This window comes from Protopterus annectens, chromosome 3.part1, assembly GCF_019279795.1.
Source record: "Protopterus annectens isolate FY-2018-M chromosome 3.part1, PAN1.0, whole genome shotgun sequence".
NCBI lineage: Eukaryota > Metazoa > Chordata > Ceratodontiformes > Protopteridae > Protopterus > Protopterus annectens.
This window is the reverse complement of record NC_056732.1, coordinates 503,397,659-503,411,548: the sequence shown is the minus strand read 5'-3', so window position 1 is coordinate 503,411,548 and position 13,890 is coordinate 503,397,659. Positions and strand designations below refer to the sequence as shown.

Below are 13,890 nucleotides of genomic sequence, written 5' to 3'. Positions count from 1 at the left end.
CATATGGCAGTCAAACTTTTGGAAGTTCGATCATCTAATATATATATATATATATATATATATATATATATATATATATATATATATCCTACTACAGACTATATAACCTCATTGAATAACAGTCACATTCAATGAGATGTGTTGATTATGGTCAATATCATTTCATCACAAGCCATTTTCAATGTGCTGTATATTATTTAGTTCCTATGAGATGTACCTATGGTGGCAAACTGAGCAAATACTTTGTTCTATGATGAAATAAATTAGATTTAATTTGTCACAATCTGCTAAGGGCTTTTTTTTACAGTGTGCATTTTATTTTAACATGATTATTTTTTGGAAGATTTAGGTTAGGTGAAGACACTGTATTTCAATGAATGAAAGTAATTTATTGTGAGTCTTTGATGTGAACATGTAAAGTGTCATTAATAGGTTGTTTCAGCACTCTGCAATATTATATTTTCAGAGGAATATTGACAAATTTTTAGGTATTTGTGTTAAGCATTGTGATTGATTTGTATCTTTTATTTTTGGTACTTATCATGAAGCTCTAACATGACATCTTGATTGTGGCGAACATAGTGAACATTCTGTACTTTAGTAGATAACACACAACAAATTCTGTTTGTTAGTTTTCGTAGTAAGCTTTTTGATAAGTTGTATGATATTTTAATGTGACATTCACTCTCTGAAAGTTTTGGATTGGATGAACACGGTGCATTTTAATAAATGTAAGCAACATACTTTGATTGGTTAATGTAATATGCAAAATGTTGACAGGCAACAATAACTTTTTACTTAATTGTCGGTAATTGGGTGAATTTTGTGATAATGAATGAACACTTTTCACCGTGATTGGTTGATTTTAACATATAGGTTGCTTTTGATAGGCTGTTTTATATTTTAAATATCATACCATGTGGATTTATGTTAATGGTCTGATGAAGCAATCATTTTGATTGTGAAAGCACTAACATTTTAATAAATAGTTCATTTGGAAGATTCATTTGTGTGTCGGTTTATCTTACTTTCAGTTTTTGTCATTATTGGTTTATTGAATATACTTGGGAGGATTAACCATTCATTTTTGCCCTGTTTTGTGTTTTGGACAAGACTGGGGAAATACCCAAATAACATTATTAATTTGTTCTATTATATTTATATGTAACATCCAAAACTGAAAGTAATACATTGTTAATTCTAAATTATAAAGATCCTAACTTGAACATATAGTAATGTATGTATTTTATATCAGTAAGGAAAAATTAAGTTTTCTTCTCATAATGTTTTTAAAATATCCTATTTAAGCTCGATTTATTATGTACAGAAGTATATATATTGAAGGAGTTTGCTGTCTTATACCTTCAAAAACAAAAAAGCAGACAAATTCAGCAAATATAACAAAACACACATGACATTTGACTACATAGATGATGAAAATGAAGGAAACAGCAAGAAACTGACTAATGAACTTCTAAACTATAAATAAAATTATTTCAGTATGTTTATTTGTCTCACAATACTTTCATTCACTGAGACTGCATCAGATGAACTTTGAGTGAAAATATTCATTATGTAGACTAGGACTACCAATCAAAAGTCTTGTGAGGCTCCTCCTAATCTCAAATAAATATGAAAGTACACAGTTCCAAGGTGATTTACTACTCTTTTTCCTAAGTGAGGTCTTATAGTAAAAAAAAAAAACACCATCTAGACAGACTTAAAGAGGAATGCATCCAAAATTACACCCAATCAGGACAAATGCCTACAGTGTACAAAGTATAAAGTTGAAAGTACCATATCTGTCACATCGAAAGCTAGGCTGCTTGTATGGTTACAGAACAGACCTCAAGCTTGTCACACTACTTGGTCTACTATTGTGATCAGCTTGACGTTTTCTTCTTACTTGTTACCCCATATTATCCTTTATCCTTTTTTCTAATTTTTGCTTCTTTTGAAAGCAGATAGCTCCTGCACATGACCCAGCTTTGTTTCTATATGGTTTATATTTGAATTAATATCATTAGAATAAAACATTAGTTAGCACATTGAGGCTGAATCTGCAGTTCCTTTCATCTCTACTCCCAGACCTCTGCCACCTGGTTTGTGGTCCCAGATGGTGACAAGTACATTACTTCTGCATTCATAATGAAATGGATTCTTAGTTATAGAGCTATTGATGTAGGTGCTTGATGGTGATAAGTCTGGGTTTTATTAATAAGCAGCAGTGACCCTTTGCTTTCTTTAAGTGAGATTTGTTCCCTGCTTTTGTATGTTCTTCATCGTTGGATTTTCTATAGGAATAAAAGTAGGCTACAGACAGATAAGAAGGCTTTGTCTGTGTTTCTTTACTGTAATGGTTTTAAGACTATATTAGTAAGATTTTTACTTTGTCCTCATTTCATGAAATAAGTAAAATGACATTCACACTGCAATTCATAACTGTGCATTGCTTAAGAAAGCAGCACTTCATGTTAAGGATAAAGACATTTGGAACAAGACACTATACTTTTCTAAAAAAAATGAAACTGTAGTTTTCTAAGAGGTATTGCATGCCACAGTTTAGGTGACAGCATCACCCATCCCAACTTCTTCACTTCTGAATGCAGGCTGTGCTGCGTACTGTGTTTTGGTGAGATCCATGAGAATGACCAACAAAACATCAATGGAATGATGAATGACCAATTAGTCACTGTGCAAAATACATGGAAACAGCAAAGGTGATTGAAAAGAGAATAAAACAACACAATATATGTCCATCCTAGATGAATAAAAGAAGATATCATGAACCTCAAGAATATTAAAAGTCTTGCGGTACGGCATTTTTCACAACAGTACATGCAGAAAAATAAGGAGAGGTACTACGATGATAGAGGGACAAAGCGTTAATGTAAAGAAGTGGTTTGTCAAATAAATGATTATGGGTGCATGTAGCTCCCTTACTGAGGAAGATACTCCTCTACAAGAGTGAAATAGTAAGATATTAGCCGGAAAGGAACTTTGTTTAATCCAGTGGAAAAAAAAAATGAACATACTTGGTGAACTAAGAACTCCTTAACTGGTCATCTTTTGAGCTCAATTTTTACCGGCAAAGAGAAAATGTTAGGTAAGGGAAAGCATTTTATTTTACTATAATGCATTGATCGTAGCAGAGTTGATTCCTACCTTATACTTCTTTCTTAACAGGATGAACTACTACTCTTTGTGACCCTTAATTAAATAAAGTGAGTATTCAAAGTGAGTAGATGGATAGATACAGTAAGAGTTTAAGGAATTTACAGGACAGTACAAAGCAAATAAAATGCATCAAAAGCAGATTGGTTCAATAACTATTACTATAACAGCTGCATATATTGTCTGGAGGCAAAAAATAATAAGTCAATTAAACTCTTTACTCAGAATGAACACATCCGTGGTATCCTGCTCATCACTTTTTAAGAGCAAGAAAGAAAGTACTATAATTTACAAATAAAAGTACTAGTAGCAATTGTAATGAACCACTGAAGCAATCAAATCAATATTAAAATGTACTCTAAGATAAGTAATTTTGCTGTAGTGTATTAAGCAAGAACAAGGTATGAAAGTCTGTCAGCAGACAAATTAGATTTTTTTTTCAAAAATATCAGAAATAGAATGAAGGAGTTAGGGGTTGCTATACATGACTACATGAAACAGGATCAGAGAATTTGTAAGATCTATAGCCCGCATTTTCTAGGGCATGTAACCACATTTTCAAATAACTTACATTATTGTACTGCTACTGCCATTTGTGTTTCTCCATTTTAACTAGTCAGCAATGACTTTTACCCACAGAGCTATATACCATTTCAAAAACATATAGAACAATAGTTACCTGTAGATGGCAGAAACCATGGGCTGTCATGTCATCCAGGATGAAAGTCTGGAATGCATTCAATAACCCTGAGTATTCACTAGTACAGGTCTTTCCAGCAGGCAGTAAAAGTGTAAACGTGAGCTGTGACTTGATGGTCTGAAATGACTGCAGCTCTGAAATAAAGAGAGCAGAAATATGTGTTAATTTAAATTTGACAAGTTATGGAGCTATCAAAACATCACTGCCCAATTTACTATGACTAAATATAAAGCTATTAAGTAATCACTGCATAGATTAACTACAGTTTAGGAGGCAACTTATTACTTGCATCTTTATACAATTTTACAACTAAGTTGAGGTGTGAATGTCACGTCATTTTTTCCTATCCTTTATATGAGCATTGAACTTGTAGTTCTATATAGTACAGTTACATTGCAAGCTGTGATTATAACAATAGTTGCACATTGATTATTACATTGTTTGTGTGCATATGCAAGCCAGCAAAACAGTATGTAAATGGACAAAATTTCAGTACAATATGCTCTTAGATAAGAGCAAAAGTAAATAAATATTTTGATCTGTATAGCAGAATAGCTAACAGCAAGTAACTCCTCTTCTTTACTTATAGCTGCAGTAATTACCATGGCAGGTTTATTGCAATCCATCAGTGCACTCAGCAATAAAGCTGTCATGTTGATTGCTGCAGGTGTGCATTAGGCTTTGAGTTTCAACTGTTTGCTAGCAATTCTGACAGTGTTTCTGAATTAAAATATATACACTGATTAATAAAAGAGCAAGAGATTGCACCACTACAGTTCTAATTCTGTTGTTTTACTAGTTTACTTTATAATAGCAACTCACCTAAACATCAATTAAAAGCACTGCACGAGAGCAGCAGGAAGTTATATTCTGTAGTTAATTATCCATGTCATCTCTTTCATGTTAATTTAGTTTACTGATTTATTGATTTATTAATTTATTAATTAATTTCTTGAAGTCATCATACAAGCAATCCATTATGTGTTTCAAATTTGCAATTAACTTAAAAATAAACAATTACTAGTACTAGAAGCTGAAGTTGCAACAGTTCTAATTCTGTTGCCTTCTTAACTCACCTGAAAATTATGGCATTACTGAAAATACCCAGCTGCAAAGCAACAATACATTAGTCAATGTATTCTTAGAAACTGTACACATAATATTCATCCAGGATGAAATAATAATTCGGCAAATAACTCCTTTGTAGAATAGAAAAAATGTCCATGTGAAACAGAATGCAATGTTCAGTACCTAGCTTTACTAAGCAGCAAATAAATGCCACATGCATGCTGGAATGAGATAATTTGATCTAGTTGGGAAATAGAATTCCCATCATACATAAACTTTAACTTGCTCAGTGAAATGAAGTGCTGCTGTCTTGCTTTTCCAGCTGCATCATTCATTCTCATTTTATCGTCCTTACATCTTTAAACATTATTGCTGCAGTTCAAGTCCAGTACAAACGCAAGGTCTACATGGGCAAATGTTTGCTATTTTTTTATCTTTGGTAACCAAATGGGGATTGCTTAATGGAAAACAAGTGTACAGGACCAAATGCAACACATGTCTTTTAGAACAATCATGTTACTCCCTAGCCTTTTTATACTCATCAGCTCACTTTATTCACCCTTTTTGTCTATGTTATTATGCTGTCCATTCACTTTGCTTTACGTTATGAGTTGTTATCGTTATTTTGTAATTTCTGCATGAAGAGTTGAGTTGTTGTCATTATTTTTCTCTTTTCTTCTTCAGTTCTAAAACATTACTAATACTAAATAATCAACAATACATAGAAAACCAATATTAAAGTGCAACAGTAAAGTTGGATGGGTAATAGAACATTTACCCAGAAATAAATGACATTTACCCAGATCTTGACTGTCACTCAAGATGGCTACTGTGCATGTCCACTATAGCAGCAGCGACCATAGGCTCAATGCCTCATGCAGAAAACATACAGCCCAACCTGATAACCCTCGTAACCATTTACATCTGTGGCAGTTGCTGTTTACAGGCCTGCAAAGTGACATCACATTATAAGGAAACATCATCATCTGTGCTTTTCAAATTCTGTCAACATTTACTACACTGGCTATTATGGCAACAACCTATTATAAATATAAGCTGTTCTAATACTTTTATGGGACATTGTAAGCCTAGCCAATTTCCCTTTTGGTGCTTAAATTAACCTATTCCATTTGGTGTTAGATTGGCCTTAGCCATCCCATGGTCAATAATTATATATTACCCCCTATGAAAATAACTGATATAGATAATTTAAGAGGATATGCATGGGATAAAGCATGTATGAGCTCCCTGTGTCCATTAGTAGTACATGGGAAAGTTCTGGGTAAATGTTCTATTACCCATCCAAAGATCCAAGTTGCATATGAATATAGGCATGGATGACCTTTGTTTTACCTGGATGAGGAGTCTAATGCAGACTAGTGGTATCTTCTGTGAGATATACCTGTTCATCTAAGCCATTCTGGGGATGTTGCAGAAGAGGTTTAGATGCCTAGTCAGAGTATCTCTGATCCCATTTGCTTTGTTGATGTGCAGAAGGTCCATCAGTAAATGGTCAGAGGATGCCTTATAGGTTCATAGGTGTGTACTAGGCTAACAGACTTGGAGCCTATACAAGCCTAGCCCAAGAAGATTCCCTGGCATAATGCCACCCAAAGTTAGTTCCCAGTGTCTCTGTCAAGCAAGGCCACTGAAGTGATCCCCGGAGTAAACTTTCTATTGCCCATTCACTCGTCAAGATTTCTCTTAAAGAGGGTCAGTGAAGTGCTCTACTTGACATGAATGGGAAGTTTGTTCCAGAGTATGGGATGTCTCTGGGTTAGGAACCTGTCCCTCCAGCATGTTCTGTTTATTGTGGTAATGAGGTTTAGGTCCCTGGAACATGTGGCACAGAGGGATTGGGATTTCTTTAGGTGTACCATATCTAGCAGCTCTGGGTCAGACATGGCTTTGTAGGTCAAGCAGAGATCACCTCTAAGTAGGCAATTAGTGACAGAGTATATCTGGTGTTTTTTGAGTCTATCTGTATAGGGCATGTGTCTAAGGCCTAAGATCCTCTTAGTGAGGTATTTTTGTGGAGGTTGTTGTAGGTGTCTAGTGAGGTACATACCAAATGGGTATAATAGGTCTAATGAGGTATGAGTACAGAGGGATTATGACCTCTTTCTTCTTGGATGAAAATCCTTTTGTAATGAGATGTGCCACATGGAAGGACTTTATGACTACAGTGGTAATGTGGTTATCAAAGAAGAGGTTGCTGTCAACCTGTGCCCCCAGGTCTCTTATCACACCTTCGGTGTTTAGTGGACTACCACCTATGTGCACTGAATTTTTCCCAAAGGGAATGACAATGCATTTTTTTGGCATTGAGCTTAAGGCCATGGTTCTGGCACCAGTTATTGGTGTCAATGAGGCCTTTTTGTAGAATGTCTACATCAGTTGGAGAATCAATAATGGCTCCCAGTTTGCAATCATCTGCAAACTTGGTCAGCCAGAGTCCCTTTGTGTTGGCTTGAACCTCAGAGAACTAGATGCCAAATAGGAGAGGACCTAGGGCCAATCCCTGAGGGACACCACTTGTAACTGGTCGGTAGTCAGATTTGGAGTCCGCTGCTTTCACAGTGTGGGTTCTATCAGTGAGCCAGTTGGCAACCCATCTTATGACATAGGGGTTTATGCCTAATTTAGTGAGTCTATCTAAGATTCCTGAGTGAGGGATGGTGTTGAAGGACTTGGCAAGATCTAGGTAAGCTGTATGAACTACCTTGCCCTCATCCACATCTCTGGTGACAGACTTGAAGAAGTCTATCAGGTTGAGCAGGCATGAACTACCTTTCACAATCCCAAACTGCGTGGGTTCCAGAGGTTGGAGATTCCCTATGTCCTTATTTATAAGGTCCATGATGATGCGCTCCATAGTTGTACATATCAGACTAATGGGGCAGTAGTTCCCAGGGTCTGTAGTCACTCCCCCTTTGTGGAGTGGGATGACCATAGCAGTGCACCATTCAGTAGGAACAAAGCCTAAAATGAGGCTGTGATTGAACAGGGTACTCTGGTGTGGTGCCAGTTCACTTTGTAATTCATGTAGAACACAGTCAGGGATATTATCAGGGCCCATGAAGGCTGCATTCTTGGCTTTGGACAGTGTGGTTTTTACCTGTGTAGCTGTGATAATAGGGACTTGGCATTCCTCCGGTATTGTGATAGGTCCCTTTGGGGCTGAAAGGGGGCTATAGTTTGCACTGAACCTGTCAGCCAATATGTTGGCAAGTTGGTTCTGTATGTGTATTGCCATTGTGCTGTAACTCAGAGCAGATCTGAGTATTGCCATGTAGATTCCTGACATAACTATAGAATGCCTTGTGGTTGTCTTTAGAATCTGCAGCAATTTTGTTTTCATAGCTAGCTTTGGAGGATTTGATGATGGATCTCAGTTTTTGCTGAGGCTAACAAGGGAGTTTTGCCAGTCTTGGGAATTCATCCTTTTCTGCAACAGTTTTTTCCTTCTGTTGTAGAGTTTGTTTATGATGGGGAGCCACCAGATTGGCTTCCTTTTTTTGCAGGAGGGCATCTTGGTTCTCTTTGCTATGGCCCATTCCATGCACTTGTGTATGTGCTCATACAGTGCATTGATGTATGATTCAGTAGTCATCCACCTATTTTCCATTTGCATGGGTTTCATGAAGTTAGCCACCTCTGTTTTTAGAAGCCCAAAATTGGCTTTGGAGAAATTTTGTATGGTGGTTTCCTTTAGGGGGTGAGGGTGAGATGTGGATATCCATGGTGATTAGCTTGTGGTCAGATCTGACCAGGGAGGAGTTGATTACTGGTGTAGAGTAACGGTCACCTATGTTACTAATGACCAGGTCAAGAATGTTTCTATCCCTGGTGGAGTAAGAATGAGTTGGTCCAAGGTGTTGGAATTAATGAATTCCAGAAAACGTTTAGCAAGTGTGTTGGTACACAAGTAATTTTCTCAGTTAATGGAGGGGTAGTTAAAGTCTCCCAGTATAAGGGTATTGGGTTGTACCCTAATATTTTCCAGTGTGTTTAGGAATGTGGAGTGGGAGTCTTGGGACATAGTGGAGGATCTATAGCAGGCTTCAACCTGGGCTGCAGTTTTACCCAGTGTTAGTTGTACATGAAGTATCTCTGATGCGTTATGTTGGGCTACTAGTCTGGAGGTGTGCATACCCTTTATGAATATGGAGACACCACCGCCTTTAGTGCTTCAGTCCAGGTTTAAGGGCCGAAAGGTGTGGTATGTATTATATGCTGGTAGTGCTGGGGTGCTCTCCGGAGCCTTGAATCAGGTCTCGGTCACTGTCGATGTTCTCCATTTTAAGGAGTGCTTCGAGCGAGTGCATTTTGAGATTTAGATTTCTAGCATGGAGTAGCATAACCCTCAGAATTTGTTTGCTTGTAGCTGTTGTTGTTGTTGCCTTTCGGCTTTTCCTGGTTAGGGGTCACCACAGCAGAACTCCGGTCCGCTAATGATTGGCAGTAGATTTTCACGAACGATGAGGTGCCAGCTCGACGTTCAACCTTCAACGAAGGCACGCCCAATTATGCATGTCTTTAGAACACCCACCCAACCGCGGGGAGGACATGCAGACTCCACACAGAAGGCACTCCCTGCACTCCAGCCGAGAATCGAACGGGAGAACCTCTTGCTGTGAGGCAGCAATGTTACCGCTGCACATGGTGGTAATTTTGTCTTCAGGACATTGCCTAAGAAAGGCAATATAGGGGTGGAAAGAGCCTTGGTCAGTATCTGCAATCCCTGGGGTGACCATTACAGGCCATCTCTGGTGTAGCATTGAGGTCTGTCTATCATGTCATCCCAGGCAGACAGATATTGAATCCCCTTAGAATGACACCAGAAACTTAGCCAATTGTTGAAGTCAATCATTTTCTGCTGTTATATGCCAGACAGTGGTCACCTCCTTGCAATCTGTAGGATACTGAGTATAGTGACAGGGCTTTGATTCTGTCCAAGCAGGCCATGTTATTTAGGCCTTGTATAATTTTAGTAAGATACCTCTGTGGGCATTACAATTGTTGCATATGTCTGGACAGAGGACATTACACTCAGTGACTGGCCTAATGAGGGTTGAATAAAGAGGGACAATGACATTCCTAGATCTACACACAACCCCTTTGTTTATAAGCTCCACAATACAGAAGGATTAGTGCACACATATTGCTTAAAAGGTAGATTACTGTCCACATAGGTTCCCAAATCTTGAGCAAATGGGTCAACTCCTAGGGGTGTACTCTCAATTATTGAATGAATGGTCAACATGTTAAATGATCTACACAAAAAAACATTGACAGGAACACATCAAACATTTGCTATACTGAAAGCACTAAATAGTAACACATGCTATATTAAAAAGGGAAACATTTCCTTTTTTAATGTACTACCTATAACCAAACCACACATTCAGCTGAAATTCATCTAAATAGTGACAGTGTTATGGAAAGGCTTTTGTGAGGTAAGCTGTAAGTTAGGGTTAGGGACATGACAAAGGATGCGTGAAAAATCAGCTTAATCACATGTACCAGCTTTTTTCTGTGAGAGATTGCAGCAGAATGAGGCTTGGAAATTTGCCCTTTTTCCCACTGTAGTGGACTCTCAGAGTTGGTAGATATAATTAGTAGGGGGTGTGAGCAGTGCATGGGGGGATTTCCCACCAGCAAAAACATGTTTTACTTTTCATGTGTTTTTTCTATCAGCTAGGGCTCAACCAGTTGTGTTTAATCACCTGCCATTTGATATTGCAATGTTTTGATGTGTAGACAGCTCTCCATATATGGAAAAGGAAAGCTTAACCATCATCTTCTGGAATGCAATGTCTCCATTCTCAGCTTCCTGAATTGAACAGCCCCTCAAATATATCTGCATTTATCCAATGGACTGTTCACAGTACAATGACTACTTTTTTCATCCTTTTAGAGTGCTTCCCATTTCTCCATTCTTGCAGTGAGGTTCATAAATCTAAGTACAAAGGATGTGGGTATAATGCCGCCCACACAGGAGGGCTTATAAATAATGTTTTGTGGTGTCGCCCACAGTTTCAAAGGACATGTTCCTTGCCTAGTTTTATTGGTCCAGCTGGCTGTTAGTGGGTTTTGTGTCAGCTTCTCATCTTCACTATGACAAAAAAACAGCTAGAAAGATCTCCAGTGAACTGCATTGTGTACGGTCAGTGACAGAATATTTTCTGTCCCCCACTGTTACGCTTCATATGAAGCTCCACAATAGTATGCAAGTTTCACTCAGTTATGAAATATAATTGTAAGTGTGAAGATACACTTAAAAAGGAAAACCAGTTAATCTCTCCATTGAAGTGCATCCTACAGAAACAATTTTAGTGTTTTGTTTCTTCTCTCTGCTGTTTTTGCCTCTTGTTGACCATTAATTGATAAATCACTCCATTAAGGAAATCAGCCCCAAAAACAATGTCACAATAAGGAGCCATGGGCTATCAAAGGAAATGCAAATAAAAATGTTTCTTGTTTAAAATAAAGGGTAGGAATTGAATAATTTATGTACTGTTGCTTACGTTATATGATACACAGGAATACATGTGAAGCATAACGTTTGTTAATTTTAACTTGTTAATACAGTTTGATTACTTTTATATAAATGTAAATGTGTCCATGTCACAAGTGATAATTCAATAAAGGTGTATAAAAAAGCACCATAGGCAATAATAAGTTAGCTGTTCCAAAAAGAAGGGTCATTATCTAGTGCTAACACTGCTTGATATTCTCAGGAAATATTTAACTTAACCCAGAATTTGAAGTCTCTTCTTACTGTGACTATGAAAGTTAAGGTGATAAAAACCAGCTATGTCACTTAAACAAGTATTAAGGACAAAATGTACATTTTTGAAATGAGGTGCTTAATCAGTTCATCTAATATAATATGGGTAACAGCTGTATTCAACTGTGATTCAGTCCAGTCTTCTAATTTAACTAGATTATGCCTGGTGTTACAGTCTATGAGATCTGGTAAGGGAGGAAAGAGGAGCTATTGTTGTGTCTTTCGGCTTTTCCCGGTTAGGGGTCGCCACAACGGAACTCCGGTCCGCTAATGATTGGCAGTAGATTTTTATGTGCTGAGTTGCCAGCTCTGACACACAACCTTCAACGAAGGTACGCCCATTCACACATGTCTCCACACAGAAGACACTCTAGCTCAGAATCGAACAGGACAACGTTGTACTGTGAGGCGACAACGCTACTGCAGCATCACCACCACAAGGGAGGAAAGAGGAGCATAGTTACTAATCATAGAGAATCTGGCAAGTAAATTTCCTGCTATCCAATCACAAATCATACTGACTTGCAAAGCAACAGGAGGCCAGCTAAACATTATAGATGAAGTACTTAGTTCTGTAACCAATAACACTGGTACTCACAGCCAAAGCAACAAGTAAAATGTAACCAATATTGCTGTAGAAACACTCACTTTGTAGCTGACGTTAATATCCATGGGGTCCTTCAAAACTATTAGTGCATTAGGTAATAAAGTTACAAAGTTTACCATTATATTATTATTATTTATAATTCACCACATTATAACTGCCCTCACCATGCCACATCACAATGACTCACCATTGCATCTTGGATAAAACTACTTAATGTATGTCCTCCTAGAAGAACAGACACTGCCCAATAACTTTCATACATTCTGTAAATAGTAAGCAATGCCTTGGGAGAATGTGTCCAATGAGAACAGGCACTAACACAGTCTAGTAGTTAATACTAACCTTGATTTTTTTTCTGAATATAATTCCCCTCTTATAAACAAGTAAATAAATAGAGGCATATTCCCTGGATCATAATCAAAAGTTATGCAAAATATTAATAAATACAATACATATGACCGCTGGTTAAAGTTTAAACTATATTTGCAAAATAAACCAACAGTCAATAAACCCCAGCCAAATATAAAGTTAAAACATTTTCACACATTTATCACTCTACAACTATTTTTGTCTCGCCAAATATTTGGTGAAATACATCCACGTCTGGGTTCTACTGCAAAATCAACCAATGCTAATATAGCAACTTACACAATTTGCAACACACTAGAACACACTAGAAAAAAATGAAACCAATAACTCAGAGCTCATACTTTTCAACATTAATCACAGGAGCCTTTGCAATAAACTTGTAGAATTTCACTCTAAATAGCACTTCAGTCTTCAACTATTCTTATAGTTAACAAAACGTGGTCGAGACCTGAAGTCAGCAATGAAGAAATCCTACATCAATGATATAAAAATCCTCAGAAATAGTTAAAAAAGCATGTAGTGTTACTATCTTATACCATAATAACTCAAAGCTATCATTTTACCTTAGTGAAGTCACACACTTTGTTACTGCAGAATTACTAATAGTCTTCTTCTTACGGCTTTTTAACCTTCCTTAAAATAAACACTCACAAGAGCTTGTATATTATTGCACTATGCATTCTCCTCAAACAAAACATATATTTCCATAAATGCAGATTTCCTATCTTTAAAGTAGGATGCATCGACGGTATAAATGTACTGGCTATATGTAAATTATTATCACTAGTAACTTCACCAGTAAAAAAATCTTTCAATTTAATTTTCTCAAAAATAACTTTAAGTCAATAATAGTTTGAACCACATCAGCTCTGTTACTGGGAACAAAGGTGGAACCACGAGCTAGAAGTTCAATGATGGTTGGTTCTACTGTCACAGTGGTATAATTAAAAATTTTAAAATCTTTGGTTGAATTATACAGTATGGTAGGATGTTCTTGCCAAACAGTACTTACCTCCCCCTCCTCCCTTGCGTGTTGGTAAAATTCCTGTTGATGTAATAATTGTTCCTTCTCAAGTTGTAATGAGAGGCCCCCGTCTGAAAATTTGATTGTTGATAGGTAGGAGCAACCTGTGGTAAAGGACTTGTAATGATGTTAGGTTGATCATCATGCTGTGCAAC

The 13,890-nt window shown here is 37.1% G+C and overlaps 1 protein-coding gene across 1 annotated transcript in view; it reads right to left on the bottom strand.

Moving 5' to 3' along the window:
* Positions 1 to 13,890, bottom strand: part of TG (thyroglobulin) — a 2,464,750-nt gene that overhangs the window by 1,967,118 nt on the left and 483,742 nt on the right. Inside the window, exon 18 of the mRNA XM_044066937.1 lies at positions 3,854 to 4,008. Within this exon, the coding sequence (XP_043922872.1) occupies positions 3,854 to 4,008 (155 nt within the window). The remainder of the gene's footprint in view (positions 1 to 3,853; positions 4,009 to 13,890) is intronic.